At 60.0% G+C, this 25852-nt stretch overlaps 1 protein-coding gene across 3 annotated transcripts in view; it reads right to left on the bottom strand.

Annotated features, from left to right (window-relative positions):
- PRDM16 (PR/SET domain 16) overlaps positions 1-25852 on the bottom strand; it is a 266524-nt gene that overhangs the window by 115376 nt on the left and 125296 nt on the right. For all 3 annotated transcript variants that reach the window (XM_081145608.1, XM_081145610.1, XM_081145609.1), the window contains exon 3: positions 19930-19980. In XM_081145608.1, coding sequence (XP_081001734.1) covers positions 19930-19980 — 51 coding nt within the window. The remainder of the gene's footprint in view (positions 1-19929; positions 19981-25852) is intronic.

Here is a 25852-nt window from a genome sequence, read left to right as displayed (position 1 = left end):
CCGTTTTATTGCTAATTCATTTAGGTACCATTTCAGATCCGCCTGATGAAGGTTACCTGCCGGGGCGCCGGGTTTTGGCAGGCGAGGCCAGCCATTAAGGTCAAGCCCCAAATACACTTTTTATTAAAGACGCTTTGAGAAGTGTCTGGTATTAGCCTTTTTCCTCCCCTTCTCTTTTAGGGACTTTCCATTGAATGTATTCCATTAGTTAAAAATCGGGGTCCTAATTCCTCATTAGAGAGCGATGGGAGAGCTTCACTCTTCAGGGCTCCTTTGTGACTCCTGCACGCCGAGTCCACGCGAGGGGCTGCCTCGGGACCCACACCCACAGGCCCACGCCCACGGGCATGTGTCACACGGGCACACGCGCACACGCCTGCCCAGACACACTCACATGTGCATGCACCCGCCTGTGTGCACACGCACACATACGCACCACCACGTGCACACGTACGTGCACACACACACATTACATGGGCACACACGCACACATACGCACCACCACGTGCACACGTACGTGCACACACACACATTACACGGGCACACACACACACACTTGCCCAGTACACCCACATGTGCATGCATCGCATGTGCATGTGCACACACAAGCACACACGTACCACACACACATGTACATATTCATGCATGTGCACACACGTGTGTCACACGGGCACCCCCACAGTCATGCACACCTGAGCAGAGGGCATTACGAACAGAACCACAACAGCCCTTGTCAGTGTTGCTCAGTGGTTAGAGCGTCGGCCTGTGCCCCGAAGGGCAGTGGGTTCGATTCCCGGCCCCAGTCAGGCATGTGCTAGAGGCAACCGATTGATGTGTCTCTCACATCGATGTTTCTCTCCCTCTCTCTCCTCCTTCCTCCCTCCCTTACACTCTAAAAAGCAATGGAAAAAATATCCTGGGGTGAAGATTTAAAAAAAGGGGAACAGAATCACAACAGACGTGGGGGGGGCACCCATTCGCCACCTCTGCCCCAAAGGCCCCTCCCGCTGCCCCTTCACTGGCACACGCCAGGAGGCTACCGCCCGAGAGGCACAGGAGGAGGGGGGGCCACTCCTCACCCTTGGGGGCCACAGGGCGGGGAGGGTGCTGCCACCCTGCCCACTGTGTACCCAGCTGGGTCACCGCCCCTCACCCCCACGTTAAGGTAGTGCTGCCACCTTGGCGCCTCCCACAGATCCGGGCACCACACCAGGAGCTTTAAATCTACCTCGACCAATGCAAAGCCAGGGGCGTGCAGCCAATATAGCGGTTATTCCAACACCTGCACCCATGTCCCAGGGTGGCGCGTGTCTGTCGATGGGCGGCAGGGAATTGAGCCCTGGTAGGTGGCATCCCAAGCACCTGCTTCGAGCCCAGCACCCTACCAGCCCCACCCTGGGGCCAGACCCAGGGTGGACGGAACTGGAGCTGCATGACCTGGCTTGTGAGCTCAGCGGAGAGCCCAGCGCTGTGTCTTCTGGGCCCTGAGGACTATCTCAGAGACAGTGTCACCTGATGGAGCTGCCACCTCCACAGTGGAGTCTGCCTTGCGTCCACTCAGACCCTCCTGCCTGCTCCCAGCCTGGCCCTGCAGAGGCTGTCGACACGGAGTGACAACAGGGTCCCGGCCCTTGGCCTTCCTCAGGCCTGTCCACCCAGGCCCCCCACCCTCTGCCTTCTCTGCTCCGCGAGTCCGAAGAGTCTAGATTCCCAGTGGCCATCACTGGCCGCTCTGTCCCCGTGAGCCTGCAAAAACCTGCCGAAACCCTTACCTAGTGCGTGTTCTGTGCCCGCCTGGGAATCAGGAAACATGCCCAAGACACCCCCTGTTGCCTCTGCGACCCCGTCGGGCCTGCTGGCCGAGCCTGGCCGAGCCTGGTTGCAGGAACAGCGTGCTGGCAGGTGGGAACCTTGGGCAGGGCGGCCCCGGTCACGGGCCTGAAGAATATCAATCCTCTGCCTCTCTCAGGGCAGGTCCCCAGCCTCAGGGGCTTGTGCCCCCAGGGGGAGGTCCACGGATGGGGGGCTTTCCCTGTGGAGGAAGCAATGCCCCCCACCCAGCCCTTGAGGGGCACCCGGTGGAACCTGAGTTGAAGCCGAGCAGCTGGGCCGGACAGGCTGGGGGGGCGTCAGCCCCCAGCTCCTCTCTGCTGCGCGGGAGGGAAGCAGGGCCCTGGGCCAGGTCAGCGCTGACCACCTGCCCCTCCCACAGTCTAGGAACATTAACATTTTCTAGAGGCCCCAGTGGCCTCCCGGGCTGGCGTGGGAGTGGGGAAGGCCCACTTGGAGGCCCCTCCAGTGTCCCACGTCCCCCGTCTACCCCGTCCCTTGTCCTTAGGCAGGCGGGCCCCCCGTGGAGGCCGTGGTCCCCGCTGGGGACTATGGATTTTCCTTTCCTCAAAGCTGACCTGGAAACGAGGGGCAGCCTTCTCTGACCTGCCCGTCGCGGGGGTCAGCGGATGAGCCGGCCCGGCGGGGCCGTCCCCCAGGAGCCACGTGTCCCTAGCCGGCTCCTTCACCTCGCGGCCTACCCCGCATAGCCTGGCGCCCTGTCCCGACGCCCGTCTGACGTCCCTTTTAGATGCATGTGTTAATTATCTCGCTGCCGCTGTCATTTCCCCCGGTCGCCCGTTAATTGAGGGGTCACCACCCGAGAGCATGTTTACCCAATACGCTTTCTTTTTTAATTATCCTAATTGCTTGGAGACTGACAAAGACTCTACTTTCCTCCTTCCCTCGGTGGATTAGCCGATGACAAACGCACTCGCACGCGCGCACTCGCCGAGGGGCTGGGCCGCGTCCACGGTCGGGCGCAGGGCCCTTGCTCGGGTCAGGTGGGTGCACACGGGCCGCGAGCTGGGGCCCTGGGGCCGCTTGCCACATGCTCACACGTGTGCCAGTGTGACCCTTCCCTGGTTACGGTTTGGGGACCTGGGGCCCAGGCTGGCAGGGGTGTGGATCCCGAGGTCAGGGCCCAGGCAGCTCGTTTTCACGGATGTGGCCCACGAGGTTCAGGAAAACCCGGCCCTGTTCCAAGCAGAACCAAAAATGATCGCTAGGCTCCGACTTGGCTTAGAATCGGCCTCAAGGTCCTTAGTCCTGCAAACACATGGGGCTCCCGTGGGCTTGGCCTCTGCACCGATGGAGCTGGGTGCTGTCCTTGACCCCAATCTACAGAAGGAGCTCTACAGAAGAGGTCCTGGGAGCCGACCCTTGAGTCACTCTGAGGAGCCCATTCTTGATTTTGAGCAAGTTGGAGTAAAAAAACACACCCAGGAGTGTAAAATGGGGCAGCCACTGCCAAAAACAGCCCGGCGCTTTCCCAAACAGTTAAACGTAGAGTCACCCTAGGGCCTGGCACGTCCACTGCCAGGTACATGCCCAAGAGAACTGAAAACAGGATGCAGTCAGACACGTGACCACGTACATCCACAGCAGCGAACGGCGGAAACCATGCCAATGTCCACCAGTGGGAGGGTGGATCAACAGGCGTGGCCTGTCCACGCCGTGGAATATTACGTGACCATGTAAAGGAACGGAACAGGGACACTTGGCGCACTGTGGATGGTCCTCCAAACACTATGCTCATTGGAAACATTCAGACACAAAAGGCCACGTACTGTGGTTCCACTTACATCAAATGTCCAGAACAGCTACATCTACGGATGGAGGCGGAGTGTGGATTAGTGGCTGTCAGGCGAGGTTACTGTTGGTGGGCACAGGGTCTCCCTGAGGCTCAGGAAAGTGCCAGAGCCACACATCCCAAATGCACTAAATGCCACTGAATCGTTCACTGCAAAACGGTTAATTTGTATGTTTTATCAACCTCGGCTCAGTGAACAAGAAAGCGGGGGGGAGGGGTGGAACAGGACGCAGCCCTTCGGGCCCGGCTGACGCGGGTGGCGACGCGGGTACTTGCTTCGTCCCAGACGCGGCAGGTCTGCTCGCGCCGGCCTCACGGGGCTCCGGAGGGGGAGGGGGGATTAATTCAGGTCTGCTGAGGTCAGCAGCAGTGGCGAGGGGAAGAGCGGGTCCAGCTACATTGTTCTGGGGGGATTAGGGGGTGCTGTCGCTCCTCGGCCACCCCGCCGGCTCCCCAGGCGCCCGGCTGTGCCGGGCAGGCCCGCCCGCTCTGTGCGAGTTTCCGTCTCTTTAATAAAGATTAAGATGTCAGAGGGCCAGCGTTGCACAAAATCCCACTTTTATTAACTTCTCATTACCAGCTGAAGGCGAGGCCGTTGCCGAGCTTCGGAAGCAGCGACGAGAAAATAGTTATTAAGTGTGCGTTCGCGAGGACGGCTCCCGGGGCCCTGCTGACTCAGCGACCGGCGCACGCGGCCGGCGGGCCCGAGACAATGGGACCCAATGAGGAGGGGCTGCCGGCCCGGCCCGGGGGGGACCCAGGCAGCGAGCGTCCCGGGCCCACCGGGAAATGGGGTCCTCCGGGCACCGGCCCTGAGCCTGTCCCCAGGTTTACTGTAATCTCCCTGTTAGCCGCCCGGAGCTCCCAGGGTGAACCCCACTTTCCACCTTCTCGGGCGGCCCCCAGAGCTGCCGTTGTGGCTGTAGGTCCAGGGCCCCCACCCCTGGACCAGAAAGGGCCTCTCCAGTGAAACTTCGTTCCCTCTCCAAGGCGACCGTTCACCCCTCTCTCCATCCCAGGAACCTCAGGCAGTTCCCCTGAATCACAGGCCACGGCCCAGGGAGACCAGGCAGGGGAGGCTCACCTCCATCCCCACCCCACGGACCATTCCCGCTCCATCCCAGGGCGAACTCTCCACCGGGACCACCCTCACGCTTCTCACCTGACAGTGGCCAGCAGCTCCAGGCTCCCCTCGCCTGCACCCCTTCCTTCCAGCTCGGGCCCAGCTGCCACCCACCCCCGCTGTGCCACTCCTGTACCTGACACCCACATCCCAGCCCACGTGGAGCTCTGCCCCAGTCCACGGAAAAATGCCCTCATCCAGGCTGGCGATCACAGGGTCCCGGCCCTTTCTGTCCAGTTTCCCGGTCACTCCAAGTAATCCACATGCTCGGTGCTCCCCGCCTCTCCCTCCACTGGTCCCGGATGCTGGAGCTGCTCAGGGTGCCTCCTGGCCCTTCTGTGTTTCTATCCCAGGTGTCCCGAGCTCATCGGTCCACAGCCACTGCCCACCTGACGGCCTTCTGGGATGTCCAACGGGATCTGACATCTAAGACCTACCAGGCTGACATGTCCACCACCAACAGGTCCAGGCTTTCCCCCTGCTAATGGTGCACCGCCCCCAGCTGTCCTGGGCCCTTGCATCATTGTCCATACACTGATACTTCTCCCTCCAAAATATCCCCAATATGTCCACTTTTGTCACCTCCCTACCCCCACCCTTGCCCAACCACTTCCACCCCTCCTCTGGCACCCAGTGACTCCAGGACCCCCACCCAGATGGCCCCTCCTGGGCCTCTCTCCTTGCACGTCAGGGCCTTCCAGCTGCTGGCCCCTCTGCCTGGATGCTCTCAGCTCTGCCCTCCCAGGTCTGACTTCCCCTCGGTCTCAGGGGCCTCCTCCTATCCCCCCTCCAGGGGCCTGTCACAGCCCCCACTTCCTGCAGTTTTGGTCACTTACAACTGTTCACTTATTTATTGCTTTGTGTTTGCATTTTATTTCCCTCTTCAACAGCATTAGGGGCTGAATGTTTCTGTCCCCCAAATCCATACGCTGACACCCTAACGCCCAATGTTATGGCATCTGGAGATGGGATCTTTGGGATGTGATTACGCCACGAGGGTGGGGCCTTTTCACCGGAATTAGTGGCCTTATAGGGAGAGACCCGCGAACTCGCTCATCCCTCCAGCACGTGAGGACACAGGGAGAAGACAGCCGTCTGCAAACCAAGAGGAGAGGCCACACCAGACGTGGATACGGCCGGGGCCTTGACCTCAGACCTCCAGCCTCCAGACAGTGAGAGATAAACTTCTGTGGCATTTTTATAAAACACCCTGAGCAGACTGAGACAGACCAGAGGGGATGGGGCTCCGTGGGAAGGGCCTGACAGCTCCCAGCTGCAGGCTCAGAGCCCAGCGCAGGCCAGCAGGTCGTATGTGCTCCATAAACAGGTGCAGAGGGGCAGCTGAGGGGCGGTGAAGATGGGTGGGCTACGTGCCTGCTCAGCCACCTGGAGCTTTAGGCAAAGTCATTTTCCTCCCCGTGCCCCAGAACCCTGGTCCTTAAAGGGGGATCAGCCGCCCTTTCGGGGGGAAGGGGGTTACGACGAGAGCAGGAACAGTGTCCGCACAGGGGACAGTGTCCGCACAGGGGAGGCCCCACGGGTTCTGTCCAAGGAACAGTGAACGAACGAATGAATGGATACTGCTATCCCACCGGCCTCTGCCATCTGAACATTGGTTGCTTTTCCAAAGGATGCCCAAGGCTTCTCCCTGCCTCTTATGTAAATTATTTAGGGAGACCGGTCCTTTGTTATCAGGCTTGTCCAGATGGGCCCTCCCTGGAGTGAGACCAAGGTTTGCCTGTGAAAAGGCTGCTGCGGCCTAGAGGAAGCCGACCTGAGCCAGTGTCCGGAGCACGTGAGCCAGAGAGCAGCCCGCGTCGCCCGCTGTGTGCCTTGGGGGTCAGGGTGCGCTTGGGGACCCACTGTTGGCTGGTTACTTCTGGGGGTTCACTGGTGGGAGCCGGGGGAGGCCAGCTCAGGTCCACCAGCCCGAGGGACAGAGGCCCAGGGACCAGGCGATGCCCAGCATCGCCGGAGCAGCATTCCCACCGCCCGCCAGGTAGATCTGCCTGGACTGGCCTGGGAGGGGCCAGCAGGACAGGGCATTCTCCACATACTTGGGATTGCCCCAGAATTCCGGCCAGGACCGCGCTGTCCTGTGCCTGGGGCAAGGCCAGCAAGGCCCGGTGGGAGTGAGGACAGGCCTCAGATACAGTCTGACTGCCAGGCTGTCTCCTGTTAACAAACCCGTCCTCGGGCCTTTGAAGCGGGTGAAACCTGACAAAAAGAGCCCCCAAGGTGACACTGGGCAGCTACTTAACCTCTCTATGCCTCGCTTCCCCACCCGTGGAGTAGGCACCGACTGATCTCGGGTGTTGGCCCCATAGCCAGCCTTTCGTCGTAAGCGTTTTAAGGGCCAGAAGAAACGCCAGCCAAACAGGCCAGCAGAGTTTGTGCTCAGTCTGCCCCTCAGAGAACACCCTGCTCTGGAGCCTTCCGCTCAGCTTTGGGGCAGCCAGGGTAGCGGCTGGGAAAGGAAGGGGGACAGAGGGGGCCCATCCTGCCACCTCATGGCCCAGAATGGCAGCTGGACAGGTTCCCTTTGGCCAAGGGGCCGAGCAGGCCGCAGCTCCGAGCCACCATCAGCTGACCACACCCGACCCACGGGGGACAACTCTGGGCTGAGGTCAGCGTGGAGGGTCAGACAGGCTGCAGCAGAAACACTGGCTCTCCCAGACTCTGCCTCGGTGAGCTGGGCAGGCCGCACGGTCACCGACCAGGGTCCTCGGCATGTCACTGGAGGGACAGACTCCTCACCTGGGCGCCTGGTTCCAGGGGCGCCCAGGCAGGTCCACCTGAGGGCCCGGCTGGGTGCGGAGTGTGGGTGGGTGGGCGGCCGTCATGTGTACCTGCCCCTACCCGGCCCCCGGTGCTCAATAGCCCTCGCTCCAGCCCTGTTTACTGGAGGGAGGGGGCAGACGGGCCTCTCCCCACTGTGTCAACACACTTTCCAAAGGCCCCTGCTTTCTCACCCGCTTCAGCTTTCCAAACCCACATTATGAATTGGCGGGCTTATCGGAAGGGCCGTCTGGCAGTTAAAAGATGTTTCCACGCATTGTGCGGCTGCATGGAAACCAAGTCATGTCAGCTCCAAGGACAAAGGAACTCAAGTGTTTGAAATGCAAAAATATTTTGACCCAACTACATCATTTTTCAAAGGGAAAAAGTAATTCACGGCTCACAATTCGCTTGCTATCTCGCAGGAAGTCCTGTATTTCTTATTAACTCCCCAGGGCCTGCTTCTCCGTGTGAGAGGTCACCTCAGAGGGCCAGCGTGGGGGGACGTTTATGAGTTTTCTTTCCGTCTCTTCCTGTTGTTTTTTACTGTGAGTGCCGCCTCAAATTTGCGAGGTGCTCACTCCAGGCTGCTCCCGGCCTTGTCTCCAGGTTTTCCCAGACCAGGAACTTGAGTGGGGTACAGACCATCTGCCCTGTGCTGCCAAGTCAGGAATCAAGTCTCCAAGAGGTTAGGTGACTTGCCCCAGATCACATCAGGTGATGGTAGAGCCAGAACGGGAGCTCCTTTGGTCTAAGCCTCTGGGTGTCCTCCCCTGAGCTCTTTCCAGATGATGGTGTCTGGATGGGACCTCAAGGGCTCACCACCGTCATTATCATCATTGTCAACATTGGCACCATCATCACCATCACCATCACCACCATCATCACCATCACCATCATCACCATCATCACCACCATCACCATCATCACCATCATCACCATCACCACCATCACCATCACCATCATCACATCACCATCATCACCATCACCATCACCACCATCACCATCATCACCATCATCACCATCATCACCACCATCACCATCATCACCACCATCACCATCATCACCATCATCACCATCACCACCATCACCATCACCATCATCACATCACCATCATCACCATCACCATCACCACCATCACCATCATCACCATCATCACCATCATCATCACCATCACCATCACCATCATCACCATCATCACCATCACCACCATCACCATCACCATCATCACCATCATCACCATCATCACCATCATCATCACCATCACCACCATCACCATCATCACCATCACCATCATCACCATCATCATCACCGTCATCACCGTCATCACCGTCATCACCGTCATCACCATCATCACCATCATCACCATCACCTTGCCCCTCTCTGAGCCCTAAGCCTGTGCCAGGTGCTTTACACACAGTAACCCATGTCATCAGCAACCACAACTCTGAGGCAGGAGCTACAACCATCTTCCTTTTACAGCTGAGGAAATCGAGATGCCAGAGGAGAGAGAAGTCCTCAGACAGAGTCTTAGGCCTTCTGAGAAGGGTTTTCTACTAAATCTTGAAGCTCACAGAAAGTGCTATGGCCTGGTCTTCAGAGGGGCTGCTGGAGCCGCTTTGAGGAGGCGGCGCAGCCTGTGGGGTTGGAGCTGAGCGAGCCCCAAATGCCTCTAATGCTGTGTGTGGGATCTGGGCCCCGGGAGCACAGGAATCAGGCTGCTCAGGACGCACTCCTGCTGTGGGCCACTTGGCAAAAGGGCAGAGTTTGTCCTGCCAGAGGAGCAGAGTTTCCCCGGACAGAGGGTGTGGGTGCAGAAGTGGGGCCTGGAGGTAAAGGGGGCAGGAGAGATGCACTGTGGGGAGGGGGCTCCTGAGCAGGTGGGTGACATGTTATGTTGGGAAAGCAGGGGCCCAAAGAGGGGCAAGGGCTTTGAGGAGAATTTCAGTGATACGTTGGGGGTCAGAATGTGATTATGGAAAAAAACATCCTGGGTGTTTAGTGAGGGACACAGGAGTAGCATCTGCTGCCCTAACTGGATGGCGACCAGGATGTGGCAGGATGACCGGTGAAACCAACCAGGGAAGGAGGTGGGCGCTGGCCCAGGCCGAGGGGAGGCGGGCTCTCTCTGGCCCTGCACTCGGCTCCTGGCCCCAGGGACACATGCTTCCCACCAGACGTCCAGGACAGTGGGTGACCCTGGAGGGCGAGGGCCTGCTGGCCATCCTGCAGAATGCCTTGTGGGTGCCTCTGGGCATTGCCTCATGTTTACGAGTCTGGGTTTGGGAGCGTTTGGTGGAGGCCGAGTTTGCCGCTTACTGTCTGCGCAAACTCAGGTGAGTGAGTTCACCTGAGCCCTAGGCTTGGGGACATGGCAGTGGGCATGCAGACGTGGCCTGACTTTGCACACAGGCAATCACTAGCCTGGGCACAGGGACTGTCATCCCCCACCTGGCACCTGCCTGGACCTTCCTCCTGGGTGAGCCGGGAGAGACACGGGTTTCCCCTCCACCAGTTCTGCCCCCTGAAGGCCTGCACATGGGTACACGCTGGTGAGGACGCCCCTCGTCCCCCGGCCCCACCCCTGGGCAGCTGCCACTCCCGGCCTTCTGAGGGCGAGCGGGGTCGTCTCGGCCTCTGCACTTGTCGTCCAAGGCGGAAACACAAAGGGAGAAAAGCTATTCAAAATCCCTCCTCCTCACTTTATTTTTGCGCTCTCTGGGGTGCTTCAGATTCTCTTCTGATAATTAGGTTTGGGGGGTAAGAAGCAAGGGCTGGGCTGGCCGAGGCCTGCGGGACGTCCTCCTGCGAACGCTGGGTACGCGGCGTCTCGGGCCCCTTTCCCACAGGGCGAGTGTGGGGAGGCGGATGTTTATGATTTTTTCCCCTGTCTTTGAATATCTCTCCTTTCTCTCAGCTGATCCATGATAAATGCCACATCACACCCCTTTTATGTGATAATTTTCTGTCCCCGGCAGCGCACACATTTCTGAGGCTAATACTCCGAGTCTTGGCGGTCGCGCAGAAATAACAGAGGCAAGGTTCCCACACGAAATAATACGTCTCGCCTTTTATGACTTAATTTATCAGCGCTCCACCGAAGAGACGTCTCGCTAACCGGGTGAGCAGCAGCCGTCCGCCACGATGGCCGGGCTGATGGAGGTGGCGTCGGGGGGAATGATGGGCCCGTTAGCGCGGAGAGGACGGATTATTCTGAGAAGGAAATACTGCGCGCAGCGTCTGCGAAACATCGAGAGTCCTGCCCTCCCCAGCCCAGTCCGTCTGTCATCCTCACAGTGTTCCCCTAGACAGAGTAGGGATGCAAAGGACTCCCCCAGAAAAACATCTCCTTAGACCGGGGGTGGGGAATGTCCGGCCCGCGGGCCATGTGCAGCCCACGAAACGCAAAATCATTTGGTCTGGCCCTGCCAAGGCCTCACCAAAGAGAAGCAGTTCCAGCCATCACGTTAGGGGTGAGTGAATTAAACGTTTGACCAAATCGAGCAGGCTGATTTTTAAGTTGATCATTTCGTACGGCCCCTGAATGATGTTATCAATACCCAAATGGCCCTCGGCAGAAAGAAGGTTCCCCACCCCTGCCTTAGACTCACCCCTGCAGGGACAGGGCCACACCCACAGGGCAGGATGGGCATTTCTGCTGTAAAGGAGAGGCTGCTGGACGCTTGCCCACCCGGAGGAGGAGTGTCTGGTCTGGAATGTTGCTGCTGGGAGTCCTCGGGGATGGGGGGGCACCGAGAACTACAGCTGGGAGGCCCAAGGCGCAGACGACAGGGGCTCGGAAAATGAACTAACTGCAGGAGGGCAGAGAGTGGGGGCTCCAGTACCTGGGACAGAGTCCCGCACACAGTAGGTGCTTGGCAACCGTGTGCTGAGCGGGCAGGTGAATGAATGAAGGCAGGGCTGAGACTGCAGAGCTGGGCAAAGCACAGCGAACCCCTAAGTCAGTGAGTTGGGGGGTGAGGTTGGGCCTCTAAAGCAAACAGCCGCCGAGGTCAGAGGCCGAACAAAAGTCATGTTTCCCCTGCATGTCCGCTGTGGCTCACAGGGTGGCTCTGCTTATGGCCACCCCTCGGCAGCTTCCGGAAGTTTCCGGCTGCAGGTTTGGAGAACAGAGAGCTCCAGGGGGTGTCCCACAGCAACTGGCGGCTCAGCCATGATGTTGGCCTCAGCTGACGTGAGCCTAGGCCAGGTGATTATGAGTGTCTGCTATCACCATGAGAACATGGCCCAGGGTGCCCACTGTGCAAGGAGGGCGAGGCATTCAGAGAAAACTGGACTGACCGTCGGCTGGGAACCAAACCCCACCCACTGAGCCCAGCCTGGATCAGCCAACTCACGCACGTGTAAGTGAAAACCAATGAGCAGTAAGAGTTTGGGGCTGTTTGTTACGCGGCATTATTGGGGCAGTCGCTTACTTCAAACTACTCCAGCCCCACCCAGGCTCACCTTTCTCTGCACTGTACCCAGAGCTCAGTGGGCTCAGCTCCTGGAGGGTCCAGGCTGCTCTGACTATATGTCTGGAGAGCAATCCTGGAGGCGCATGTATCACTCGATACTTAGAAGACTTGCTTCGGGCCTTGTCAGCTGCCATTAGAAAATTCCCGGCTTTGCCACTGAGTGGTGTGGCCTTGGTGAGCGACTCACACTCTGTACCTCAGTTTCCCACGCGTTGATGTGGGGGTGACGGGGCCTGTGTGGGATGGGGGCAGACGAGTCCATCACAGAGCTGTCTGGGCAGGGCCGGCACTAACACGGCAAAAATGAAAAGAGGCATCAGCAGCGGGTCACAGTGCCTGGCCCGGGGCTCGTGAGGGTGGAGATGGGCCTCAGTGGGGCAGGCGGGTGGATTCCACTCCCCACCGGCCCCCATCTGTCTGCTCTCCTCCCTCCCTCCAGGCTCCGTGCGGCCGAGCACGTGGTCAGCCAGCGGCAACGTGAGCCTGGAAGCTGCCGTGGGAGTGAGGACAGAGACCACGGAGCCCCCCGCCCCCCACCGCCCGCCGATGTCAGTCTCTGGGGCAGGACGCTGGGCCTCACTGCGGAGAAGCCGGGGAACAGAAGCTGGGATGCAGGTGGAGGTTCCTGTCCCCAAGCTGGGCAGATACCTGCTCCCTCGCAAGGCAGCAGGTGGCTTCTCGGGTGGGACAGGGCGAACACAGCCTTCCCCGAGGGCCCTGCCTCCCCCAAGAGCTTCTGCAGGCCTCCAAGAGCCCTGGATGCAGCCCCCCTGGGAGGACGTGGCCTCCGCATCCCAGGAACAAGAAAGGAGGCTCCCAGATCCAGCAAAGTCCTGGGCCCAGAGAAGTGACAAAGGTCCCGCCCCCTTGTCCCAGGACAGGGGTCCTGCCTGGAGCTGTGTGCCCGCGGCCTGGAGGACCTGGGACTACAAGGAGGGATCACTGCACAGCCTGGCCCCCAACACCTTCAAGGACACCATCTGGGGCACCAGGTGCCTCAGGAGGCAATGCTTCCTTGGGGCCTGGGGTGCTCACCGGCGCCCATGAGAGAAGCGGGCACAGCACCCACTTGTGCTTCCATCTTTACCCGAGGGACCGGCCACCTCGATGCCCAGCCTGTGTAGCACCAGGAGTGGCCTTTTACGCAGAATGACACAACCACACGGGGAGAGGACAGCGGGCTCCCCGCGTGGAGGCGGCCGCTGCTCTGGAGGAGGCCGGGCCCACCCGGCCCGCCCGCCTCGCGTCTACGCCCGAAAGCTGAGGATGCGGCCGAGCCCAGAGCCGGCGTGTTTTCTCTCCTAACAGTGCAGCGCGATTTAATTAACTCGCTGTTGCCCCACCCGAAGGCTGCGGCGTTTATTGACACCACCATCTGGTTCCTGGGAAGCCGGGAGTGTAGATAGTAAATCTGGTTCATTACTCGCTGCCTGGGAGAGGCATCCTTCTCCGCTCCCTCCCGGCCCCCTCCTGCCAGCGAGGTGGGCCCAGGCCCGCGTGGCACCTGCGGCTGTGAACTCTGACCCATGGCAGGTGCCACGGCACCACCGAGGAGACAGGTGTCCTCGAAGAGGCCTGACACCCTCGGGAACGGCCGCCGTGCACCCAGGGTCTCGCTGGCCCGCTTGGCCCCACGCCAGCAACAGCGGCCGCACCCCTAACGCCCATCCAGCCGGCCTGGTGCCCGGGGCTGTGCCCACTCACTGCCTTGTTACCAACTTAATGCCTGGACCACGCGGTGCTGGAGGCTGCGGTAGCTCCCTGACCGCCGGGGGAACAGCAAACCTGCAGCGGTCCCAGCTCAGCGAGGGCCACAGGTCAGGGCAGAGCCAGGCCCAGAGGGCAGTGGGGCTGGGAGGGCGAAGACCCGGCTCCGCTTCCCTGGGCCTCCGGGGAAAGTGGGGTCCTTCCTGTCGTCCCTGAAGGTCGATGTTCTGTCTGTGGCTGAGATCTCAGTTGGGGCCGAAAGTCTCCACAGGTAGGAGAAGGGGCCTGACCGCAAAGAGGGGTCCCCTGTCTCCTGCCCTCTCACACTGCGAGGGGCTGCTGTAGGGCCCCAGGGGACACCCCCACTCTCCCTCCTCCAGGGCCTCTGCCCTGAGCTGCAGCCTCAGGCCTTTCAGAAGCATTTCGGCTGCTGCAGGCCCAGAGAGACCCTGCTCATGGCTTTCCCAAAAGGGGAAAAATTAAACTGTCATTCCTTCCCCCCCGCCCCCCCAGCAATCAGGTCCTGCCCCCTCCAGGCCTGCTCTGAGCCCTGCACCCCGAGGTGGGCCGTCCGGGCCGTCCCCCCACGGCCCAGCCTCAGCAGGTAATGAATTACTACGAAGGAAATTAATCACCTGCGGCTCTCCCGGCCTAATCTGGTGGTTTAAGCTGATTCCAGGAATCCTTCCGTTGGGGCGGGGGCGGGGGGGGGGGTGGGATCAACGCATTTGGGGGGCAGGAAACAAAACGCAAAAAGGCTGAATTTATAATGTCATCACCCCGCCGGGAGCTGCCGTAACTCACCCCGGACACACTTTGGGCCCATTAATCACCCTTATCTGCTCAGGAAGGGGCCACCGAGCCACCGCCCTGGGGCAAGTTCAGGTACCTGGAGGTGGCTGCAGGTCAGAGTCCGTCCAGGGGCCTGATTTTCTGCCCCAGGCACCAGAGCCACCAAAGTCAGGCCTCTTCAGATAAGCGCCAACAGTTGTGAAAACAGAGGCCTCCGGGGTGGGGGTGGGGGGCCAGGAGCAGGACTTGGGGCTGTTCCTGGGCCCGGGACGGAGGGTCCCCAGGGCCCCGGCTCCGGAACAGGGGCGGGTAGGGACAGGCGGAGGCCCCACCGCCCGACTTTCTGTGTCTTGGCCCCTGTACACCTCTGGGCTCCGGGGCCTTTGATTCAGCAAAACCAAGGATGGAAACTTCTTAGGAGTACTTAGTTTCCATGGCAACCGAAGCTGACCCCAACATTACTGTTCTCAAGAGGGGACTGACTTTCCTATATGTTCATTCACTGAATTAATGGACTCCCGGTTCTTTCATCAGAGGCCCCGGAACAAAGGGGCGAGAGACGTGTCGTCAAAGGGCTTTCAGCCTGTGTCCAGCCTTTTGTCCGGGGCTTACCGCGACGAGGCGCGTCCATTCAGCCCCAGATTATCAAAATCAACTCGGGGCCGGCTCTGTGGCAGCTAAACACACTTTGATTTCATAAAGACATAACCGACCCCGCATGCAAATTCATAATTGCGGTCGCGGGGTTCCGGGGCGCGGGGCTCGGGGGGTGTTTCTTGGTCCCAGGGCGCGTCGGTAGGTGACCCGTGGCGGAGTTACAGCCTCGCTGGCGGGGACGCCAAGAGGGGATTTGGGGAGGGCTTTCTAAGCCTCACCTCGCTGGCACGGGCTACACGGCTCGCACGGCCCAGGGGACCGAGCCTCCCGGAGTCCCGGCGAGGGCAGCCGAACCCTGGGCACTCCGCTCAGGGGGTGTGGCATCCGCAGTCTCCCCGTTTCCCAGTCCAGCCACATCCCTTCCCCTCCGCCCTCCCCCTGCAGCCACCTGGAAAATAGCTCTGCTTCCTCAGGGAAACGATGCGAAAGGAATAAACCCCGGGACGCAGCGCTGAGCAGAGACGCGTGGCTACGAGGTGCGGCCCGGCCTGGCCGGGAGCGGAGCGGAGCGGAGACAGCCCGGGAGCCCGGACCCCAGGACCCTCGAGCCCTGAGCCGCGGCTGGCGCAGGCGGGCTCAGCCCGCAGGGCGTGGGGCCTGTTCGAGGAACTGGGGTCTCCACCGCCACCATCCCGGGGCTCGCTCAGCTCAGCGCTCATTCCCGGCTCCCCCTCACCCTTCATCAGCCCCTCCGCCGCCACCACGGGGGGACACAGGAGACCTCCGGGCTGCCCATCACCGGAGGCATTTTGCCCGGGTCAGACGCTAGAAAAAACCATCCTCACACAAGAGCCCAGTGGGACAGGCCACGGTCCTAACACCCACACAATCATTTCACAAATTATCATAATTATCAATCCATCACCCTGTGCGGACAATGCCAGCTGGGCTATCGGATGACTTTTATGACCTGTAGCATTTTGTACGTAATAACAGGGAGAGATTTATGGACCCATCACGTCCCCTCTTCCAGCAGTAGGACTTTATTAGCTCGATTTATTTTTGACTCTCCGAAGCCCCTGCCTCCCCGTGCGCGCCGGCCGGGGCGGCCACAGCCCCCCAAGCTTCCGAAGAGACATCTTCCCGGGTCACCCCGGTCCCAGCCCTACGGATGCCACTTCCCGATTTATTTATTTGTGGGGAGGGGGGGGCTGGTGGAGACGGGAAAGAGGGAAAATACATCTATAAAAATAAAGAAAAAGGCCGCTTTCCTTTGTGTGCGTTTGCTCCCGGTTGTGCCGTATTAACGCGCCCGCCCTTCCTTTTCAAGGCAGCCCCAGAAAACAAGACAGAGCGGCGCAGACCCAAGGCTGCCGGGCCGCGCGTCCCCGTCTCATATCTCCGAAGAGATTGAATCAGAATTCCTTTAGCTGATACCATCTCCCCGGGTGGACTACGCTCTCGTTAAGGGATAAATTCAAGCCCTCCGGAAAGTAAAGAATAAATTTAAGCCTTTTGCCAAATGTCTATCCTATTGGATTTTGATAAGACGGCCATTGAGCCTTAATAATGTCTTCCATCCATTTTCAGTGGGCCCTTAACACGGCTCTTTATTTGTCCCCAAAGCCTCTTCGCCCGGCCTTTTTATTACCGGCTCCGGCGGGCTCTCCAGGGAGTGGGGCGACCCGAGTGATGGATGGACCACTGGTTAGATTATCTCCCGCAGATGTTTGCTCTCCCGGAGCCCGGGGCTTTCCCTCTGAGTAAACAGAGACTAAATAGAGTCGTTGGAGGGACAGTCCCAGAGGTCCTGGCACCTCGGCGAGAAAAGGCGTCGCAGCCGGACCTGCAGCCAACGTGACTTCAGGGGGCAGCTTCAGGGCCATACGCCCTGGGGGGGTTGGGGGCGGAGAGGGCACAGGGACGGGCAAGCACGGGTCCGAGTCTCATCAGCACCAAAGCTCCCGGCTGCTGGGGTTGCAGAGGGGACATGGGGACAGGGGCTGTGGGGGGGCTGAGAAACATGCAAGAATTCGGGGGCCAAGATTAGAGGGATGGAGAAGGGGCTGGGGGTAGGGGGGTGCAGGGGACACAGGGGGAGGGAGGGCACTGGGGGGTGGGAGACCCAGCTCAGCCAGGCGGTGGCCCCACACTTTCTGGAGGCGGGGCCAAGCCTGCAGCATCTGTCACTCCAACGGGAGCCCCGCCCCACTCCGCAGGCCCAGCTGCATCCCGAGTTCAAATCCCTCCACCCCTGGGGGTGTGGGCGACGCCAACCATCCTGGGCCTGGGTTGTTTCACTGGTAAACTCCGAACAAACCGATTCTCCAGCCCCTTCAGCCGCCAGGATAATACTTAGAATTTATTACTGTGACTTCCCTACAGAAGACCCCATTTTCTGCAGCTCCCATGTCAAGCCCTGATTGAATTAATTGACGTTGGTTATATTTCACTGGCGCACCTAAGGGACAGGAAGTGAAATCTTCCTCAAGTCGAAACAGATGAAGCTCAGAGATGTCAAGGGGCCAACCCAAGGACACACAGCCCCCCAGTGCAGCCCCATCCCGATTTCAAGACTCCCAAACCCACGTCTTTGGGGAAGGAGAGGCCCTGCTCGGCCAGACACGGAAATCCCAGACCGCAGAACAGGTAGGCGGGAGTCTATGTCCATTACCAAGGAATTCACCTAATTACCCTTTAAAATAGCACACTGACATCTTTCAACAGTAAAGATAAACTTTAAAAAATAAAATAAACCAGCACACGAAGGCACAAGCAGTTACATGTGAAATACGCACACTCCTCTCGGTCGCTGTGACATCCATTCGTCAGGTGGGACTTGCTTTTTGGAAAGAAAGTCACATGAATGCTACCTTTTTCACCTCTTTGGTCCCACGTACGAACCACTTTGCCTTTGCTCTCACCTCTCTCGGTGCCGTCCCCCCTCTCCCCTCTGGAGCACGTGGGGACATGGCCCAGCGGCCCCACATCTCAGCACCACACTTAGGTTTCCATCGTCTCACCAGTGTGGCCGTCGGCACCCACATCATCACTCAGATGCCCCACATGCTGATGACATCTACGCTTAGTGGGAGAACGGGACAGTCCTGGGTTCAGGGGGCGGCGGGGCTGGGAGAACACTGGAGGAGGTGGGCAGAGCCCCCCAGGGAGCCTGTTCCCAAACAGACGGCAGCCACGGCGCCCCGCGCCCCAGGTGCCCAGCGCCGGCTCCCTGGCGCGCGGGCGGCTGTGGGGTTGGGTCCGTCCTGATTTTGTGCGGAGAAAGGCCCCGGGCCGCCCGGGCAGTGGGCCTGGGGGTGGACACCTGTGGCGGTGTTGGCTCAGACAAAAGGATCCCAAGGGCCAGACGAGAGAGGTAAAAAGGTCACCCTGCCAGAGGTCCCTCAGGAGGTCACCGCGGGGTCGGAAAACGTCTCCCATTGCAAGGTTTTCTCCAAAAATCAATGTCTCCGGGGCTGAGCCTGGTGAGAAGGGCTGGGTCCTTGTCCCTCACACGTACGTCTGACCAGATGGCAGGTCTCCATGTCCCCACCCCCACGAGAACTCCGTCGAGGTGTCTCAGCTCCAGCCCCTGAACCAGGTGCCCAGAGAACCTGGGACGGTTTGGCCGGACGGTGTGTCGGGAGCGAGGGCGGGGCCTGGGCCGCGACTCAAAAACTCAGCTCGCAGCCCGACAGGCCACGGTGGCTCATCGCTGCCACGGCGGTGCCTGCGCCTGACAGAGTCGGGGCGTCACAAAGGGGCCGCGTCCCCGCTAGGCCTGGGCGGGGGGGGTCTTTGCAGCAAAGGCGTGGGAGGAGGGAATGAGCCTTTAACCCCACCAGAGGCCAGGGTGCTGGGCCAGGGTGCAAGTGTGGGTGTCTGCGTATCACGTGTGTGCACCGTGTGCATGAGCATACATGTATGTCGCGTGCATGTGTGTGTCATGTGTGCGCACAGTGGGCACGTGTGCCACATGTGTCTGTGTGTACCATGTGCACGCACCACATGCATGCGTGCACATGTATGCCACATGTGTGTTGGTGTGTCATGTGTGAGCGCAGCGGGTATGTGTGCCGTGTGTTTGTGTGTATCATGCATGTAGCATGTGCACATGTCGTGGTTTGTGTGCACCATATGCATGTGTGTGCACGTGCGTCACGTGTCACGTGTGTGTGTGTGCATGCTCGGGGACAGCCCGCCGGGTGAAGGCCGAGCTCTGTCTGGCGAGCAGCCTCGGGTCCGGAGACGATTTCAGGGTGCGGTGCCTCTGCCGCTGGGCAGCCTGCCGCGTGCCGACGCAGGTGCGTACCTGCCTGTGTGTGTACTTTCCTCCGGGGGGGGTGTGCATTTTTCTGGCCTTGTTCACTCTCTGGATAATGTCACCCAGCTATCATCCGTCACCAGCCGGCAGAGCACAGACGACGGCCGTGCTGACACTTTCTCTCGCCTAACGGGCGGTGTGTTTACTGCCACCTGGAGCCCTTTCGGAATCTGAGTCCCGACCGCAAAGGCTTGGTGACTGCGGCCAACTGTGCTCCTCCCCCCACAGTCTCCTCACGTGGGGACCCAGTGACAACAGTGAGACCAGCGTTTACTCAGCTTCGCGCGTCCCCTGGCCGGGAGCATTCCCGCAGGTACAGGGCTCTGCTTGTTCTTGGGAGCTCAGCGATCCCCACCCGCCCACACGGCAAAAGCAAACCCCGTCCCGATGACAGGGAACCGCCGTCTGGGACCCGCGCAGGCCACAGGCACCGACCGCTCAGGGACGCCCTCGGCGAGGCCAGCGGAGGCCGGAGCAGCTCTCCTACCTTTTGGACGCAGCCCTCCTGCGACGACACCTCCGCCTCAGTCAGCATTTGCTGCAAAACAATGTTGAAAGGGGATGTTAGTTTCTTGTTTAAAAAATATGTTTTTCTTGATTTTTAGAGGGAGAGGAGAGGGAGAGAGAGAGAAACATCAATGATGAGAGTCATCGATCAGCTGCCTCCTGCACGCCCCCTTCTGGGGATCGAGCCTGTTACCCTGGGCATGTGCCCTGACCGGGAATCGAACCAGTGACCTCCTGGTGCACAGGTTGGTGCTCAACCACTGAGCCACACTGTCCTGTCAAGAGGGTGTTAGTTTCTGACAAGGTGCAGCTCCCCGGCCACCGCGGGCTGTGAATCAGGGGCTCATTATCTGAAATAATGAGCGTGGGACACAGCGGCTTCTCCATCACAGGAGAAAAGGGCCCTGTGAGGAGCTGGGGTCCTCCGTTCCCCAGCAGTGTCTCCCCCATTTGTTGTAAGGACCCCCCAGGGACTTTGCCTCCCTGGAAAGGCAGCTGGGTCCCTATAAGGAGGGAGCCACCCTGTGCAGCTCACCCTGGTCCCTTAGTAACTGGGCGGAGACCGGCACATGTTATTAGAAACCGTTCACGAAGACGTTTCGAGACATGTCGGGGACTCTCTCCTGTTCCCTCCGAGTTCCACCAGCAATGTCAGTGGCCCGCGACTGGGGATGACTTTGCCGAGCGCGGAGCCAGCCTGGGGGGAGCAGGAGGGTCCCCTCCGGCCACACAGACGCAGGCCTGGGGTGGTGCAGGGAGGAAGTGCGGCCGGCCTGGGCTTTCCTCCGCAGCCCGGACGCGGAGCTGTCCCCGGCGAGGCTGGGACAGCTGCAGCATCTGGCCTGGCAGCGTCCCCTCTTTGAAACCACAAGGTCCCACGGCAGGAGGCGGCATTTCAGGGACGGTCCCGAGTGCTTTCTAAGCTAAGCAAACCGACAAATTAGCTGCATAAACGCGCTTCTCCCTGCTGGATCGAAGCGCTGCGCGGAGACGCATATAGAAATTGGAACGTCGTTTCCAGAAGAATGGAAACCAAGATTGAAACTAATATTTGGGGGGGAAAAAATCAAACGAGAAATGGTGTCAAATCCCGGGGTTTCGTCTCCCCTCCCCTTAAAAATCGCACCGTTGCCTTTTCAAACCCCGAGCGTGGAGGGGCGTGCCCGCCAGCGCCCCCACGGGCAGGTGAGCGTCCCGGGATGCCGCCGTCCAAAACGCGGGCGCATTTGCCCGGGCACAGCTGTAATAACAATACGTCATCGTTTTAAATGTTGAGAATTCTAACCAGTTGGGGATTTTATGTTTCTTTTAATAGATTCTGAAACTGTGGTTTGGAAGGTAACTGTAGAGAGTAAAGAAAAGAGACAGAAGAAGGTGAGTGGTGCAGCGGGGATGCCGGGATGGTCCCCGGGGCATCCGCAGAGACCGGGTCACCTGGTGCCCCGTCCCTGCCAGGCCTGGGGCTGGACAGGCCCATGGAGATCAGCCCAGCGGCTGGGCTGAGTTCAGCCAGCGGGCAGGCTGGTCTTTCTGTCCTCTCGTCTGTCTGGTTTTCACTCCGAATCCAGTGTCAGGAGGAGAGAGGGAGGCTAGTCTCAGACAAGCCGGCAACTTCAGGAAAGAGATGAGCTCACCAATGTCCAAGGCCAGAGAGGGCCGTCCAGGGCCACTGAGGAGAGGCGGACGACTGTCTTACCGCAGGCTGTCCAAGCCTGGCCCCTGGACCCGGTCACCTGGCTGGGACAAGGACCTTCATCACTGTTGCCCAGAACTGACGGCTTCTTACTGGGTCACAGGGTCTCCTGACGCAGGCCAAGGTCTGGGGTTTACCAACCTGCCCCACATGGATCAGAGGTAGAAAAACTGTGTTTTAACTTTTCTAAGGTCCCAAGGGCCCAGGGCTTGACCACGGGAGGGGTGTCCAGTCCTGATCCTGGTGACTGAGGCACCGGGAAGCAGCCCCTGTGGCCCTTGGCGGCCACCACCCAACACCACCCCTGGGGGGGCCTGAGCCACGTCCAGTCGCCCTGCAGCTGCCGGAACCATTTCCAGGGAAGGGGCTTCAGGGACCCTCGTGCATGGACATGTGGTTGCCTTGCAAAGCTGGAGAGGCGCTGAGTGGGTCAGGGGTACCAGGTGACCTCCCCCAGCTGCAGCCAGGCCACTCGGTCACATGCCCACCAGGGCCAAGCACTGACTCCCGGCACCCAGAGAAGCCGCCTCTGAGAGAGGAGAGAGCGCTCAGGGTGCGACCTGCCCAGGTTCCACCGGCTCAGCGATGGCTCCCATCTACCCAGGAGCTTGTGCTCATGTAGGGACAGGGAGACGGGTGTTCAAACCACACTGTCCCCTAACAGGTCAAAACACATGACATACCAGGCAAGCAAAGCCAGATAGAGCTGTGCACATCCGGGTGGAGTGGGACCAGGAAGGGCCAGGTGGGTTCAGGAGGGTCTGGGGGGGACCAGGGGGGGCCAGAGAGGACCAGGAAGGACCAGGAGCTCCTGGGTTGTCTCCACTGCTCCCCCAAGCCTGGTCCTCAGCTCCTTCAGGCTGTGGGGTGTGGATGGTTGAGCAGTGTGGCTGCCTGAAGCACAGCTGTAGGTAGGACCCCAGCTGACTAGGGAAGACCCCACCCAACCATGTGATGCAGAGAGAGGTGGGCATTAGGCCTAGCCTGCCCGATGCCCTCCCCAGAGGAGGCTGGACCAGGCTTTGAAGTGTCCTCCTGCAAAGGGAGGGTCTGAGCGGGTCCAGAACCCCCTGTTCCGGAAGCTTCTCTCTGCCTCCCTATTTACCAGCCTCCTTGGCACCTATGCATATCACTACCTCTGCTCTCACCCACCGCTGACCTCGGGCAGACCCCCGCTGGACGCGCCCCTCCTGGAGCCTCGGAGCCCCGGCCTCCCCCGCCAGGGCCGTGCGCCGCTGAAACAGCCCTTTATTCGGCGAGCTGAGCCCTCAGCACGGCCTCGCTGGCCGGCCCGCCTGGCAGAGGCTGTGGCCGCTCTCAGCCCCATCTCCACACCCCGCACAAGGATTAGGTGTGTTTTGATTAAGCATTTTAGCCAAAAAGGCGAGGTTTGACCTCCGGCATTCCGCTTCCCTTGAGGGTCTCGGTGCCAGGACTGAACTAAGTGGGGTTGGTCCGAATATCGTCTTTGACTCTTAAAAATAAATACCGTCTGTTCTCCAAGAGCGCGCCCGAGCAGACAGACACAGACATCTCGTATGCTCACAGCTCCGCAGCTCTGGCGGGTACCCCGAGGGGGCTAAGCTTTCTGGTCGGTGTCACAAATGGATCCCAGAAGGTTTCTCTCCCTTCAACATAATCTGTTATTAAAGTATCTGGAAACACAGCTACAGGAGGAAACCAGACGGAGCCCGGCCTCTCCGATTCCAAACCCAGAAGCGGATGAGCTCCCCCAACCCCAGTCCAGTCTGTCCTGTGGCTCCAGAAGCCACCAAACGCCGGCGTTTACCGACCCCTTACCCTTGGCCTTGGAGCCCAGACCTCTTCCTCACCCGCTTCTCCCTCACTCCCCACTGAAGTCACCTCTCCAGGCCCAAAGCCGAGAGTCTGTGTCTAGAAGCAGCTGAAAGCTGTCCATGCTGAGGCCCTGGCTGTCGAAGAAGCCGCCGTGGTTGGGGGTGAGAGCTATCCGTGCAGGTCACTTGGGGCTGTCAGGAGAGGAGGGCTGGGTCCCCGGAGCTGTCTCTGAACCTCACCCTGCTGACCTCTGGAGGATTGGGGTCTGCAGAGGGGTCAAACCCGGGCCCCACTGGCAGCTGCTCTGAACCCCACATGGCCTGTCCTCTAAGGACGGTTTTACACCCACGAGCAACGCCTGCAAATGGGCCTTGTGAGCTGACGATTGAACTCAAGGAACCTCGAGGTTCAGGCTCCTTTCAGTCTCGGCAAAGGGGGCCCACCGCCCCACGCGTGCCTCCTCTGTTTCTTTTTAAAGAGCCATTCTCATCCTTAATGCTGTGTCCAGATGAAAGTCCTGCCGTGACTGCCACTTTCCCTGGTGTAAATGCTGCACTTACATTGTGACGGCAACAGTAGCCGCCGTGACTTGATGATGACAACAGGGGCACTCGTTCTGGGGCCCATCCCAAGCACCTGGCAGGTGGCTCTTATCCTTTACTTCTCACAAGAACCCTATCAGGGCAGGCGTTGTTATTGCCCCACCTTATAGATAGGAGACTGAGGCTCGGGGAGTTGGAGACACAGGGCAAAGGTCAAGGAGCTGCTAAGTGGAAAAGCCTGAGTTCAAATCCAGGCTCCTGACTCCGGGCTTCTGCTTGGGAGGAACACGAGGCCGCTGGGCATGTTGGCGGAAACACGCCACATGGTGCCCCTTCCGACCGGGACTCACACCTGAACCCAGGCCAGGACCCTCCCGGGCGAGGGCGCTCCCCACGGCCAGGCCGCGGCCCCATGAGCTCGGGCCGAGCTGGGTGTCCTCCCGCTGGCAGCCGGGACAGGAACCATGAGAGGCATTAGTCACCGCCGGCCGCTCTGGCTGCACAGCTAAGGCTCCCGTGGTGTTGACACAAACTCTTGTGCTCTCGACTGGGAGCGGGTGATATTTATTTATTTTTTGCATTAAAAAAAAAACACAAAAAAAAACACCCCGCTTGGCCGTGTTTGAGCTACAGAACTGATTTTTTTCGAAAGGCGCCTTGGACACTGTTTTTAGCTTTTAGGCCTAAACAGACACTTCTCAGTTCTTTCAAGTGAGACCTGCCCAATGAATGGAGGCTCTCTCTTTACGCCTAAGAAAAATATTTACACAGCCAAGTATGGCACGAAAAGGACCCGCGCTCCTCAGAGAGCCCATCCCCGGATCGCAGATGGGTCTCCCCACTGTTTACATTCCCAGCCCAGCCCCTCCCCTCCCCCTCGGGCTCTCCTCACTCATTTCTCAAGCCTCCCGCCCTGGACCCCGGACCCCTGAGCCCGGGGTGTGCACGCCGGTTCCTCCCCGAGAGCCCACACTGCTCCCACGTGAGGACACCGCCCTGTGCGAGTGACGGCAAAGTCCTCCCCCACCCACCCCACCCCCACCCCAACAAGAACACCCAGGCCACTCTTCCTGGGGGACCCGTGCAAAGAGCTGTGATGTGGACACCCCCGGGCCTGCTTCCCCGATGCAGCAGGCCCCCAGCCCTCCCTTTCCAGACCCGCCTGGAGCACCAGGGCCCACCGCCCCGCCCTGGCAGCAAGGACTATGGTGGGGCGGACGATGTTTCCTGGCCAGCGCGGCCTTGCTCAGACCCAGAACCTCTGGGCACAGTTTGTCCACTGTCAGAAGCGCCCAGAACACTCTGTCTGCCGGCGGTCTCCTTCCGTCCAGCTCCGGGGCCCCTCTGCCTACACGCCCTGCCCCGCCCGCGGCCGCGTGGTGCCTGCAGCTCCCGTCTGCAGCTGGAAGGGCTGAGTGGCTGAATGAATGACCTCCCCGGCCCTGCCCAGTCTCTCCTCCCCGGGTTAGATGGTCCAGCCGGTCCCAGGTCCCCTGAGGGCAGGGTGGCAACATCCTTCACACCTCCTTTCCACGCAGCCCCTGAAGGCCTGGTGTCTGGCCCTCAGAAGTTTAAAAAAGCGTCTCAGGATAGCACTGACTCCAGTATCAACTCCGTGGGGGCAGGGGCCGCGGAGCAACACCTTCCTCCATCGAACGACTTGAACTTGGGCACACGGAGCCCCAGGGAGCGAGGGGGCCGTGAGCGCCGGTGCTTCTGGAGCAGAAATCCTGAAGCGGGGGTGTGGGGTGGGGAGGGGCCGTGATGGGGGAAGGGGGCGTGTGCCCTGGGCAGTGGCAAATGCACACACAGAGGACCGGAGGGGCCGCGGGGTTCGGAAAGGCCCTGGGACTCCGCATGGGCGTCCTCAG

Source organism: Miniopterus schreibersii, assembly GCF_964146895.1.
Source record: "Miniopterus schreibersii genome assembly, chromosome: 8".
In the NCBI taxonomy this organism is placed as follows: domain Eukaryota; kingdom Metazoa; phylum Chordata; class Mammalia; order Chiroptera; family Miniopteridae; genus Miniopterus; species Miniopterus schreibersii.
Note: the sequence above shows the minus strand (reverse complement) of the source record. Positions and strands in the feature narration are given on the sequence as shown.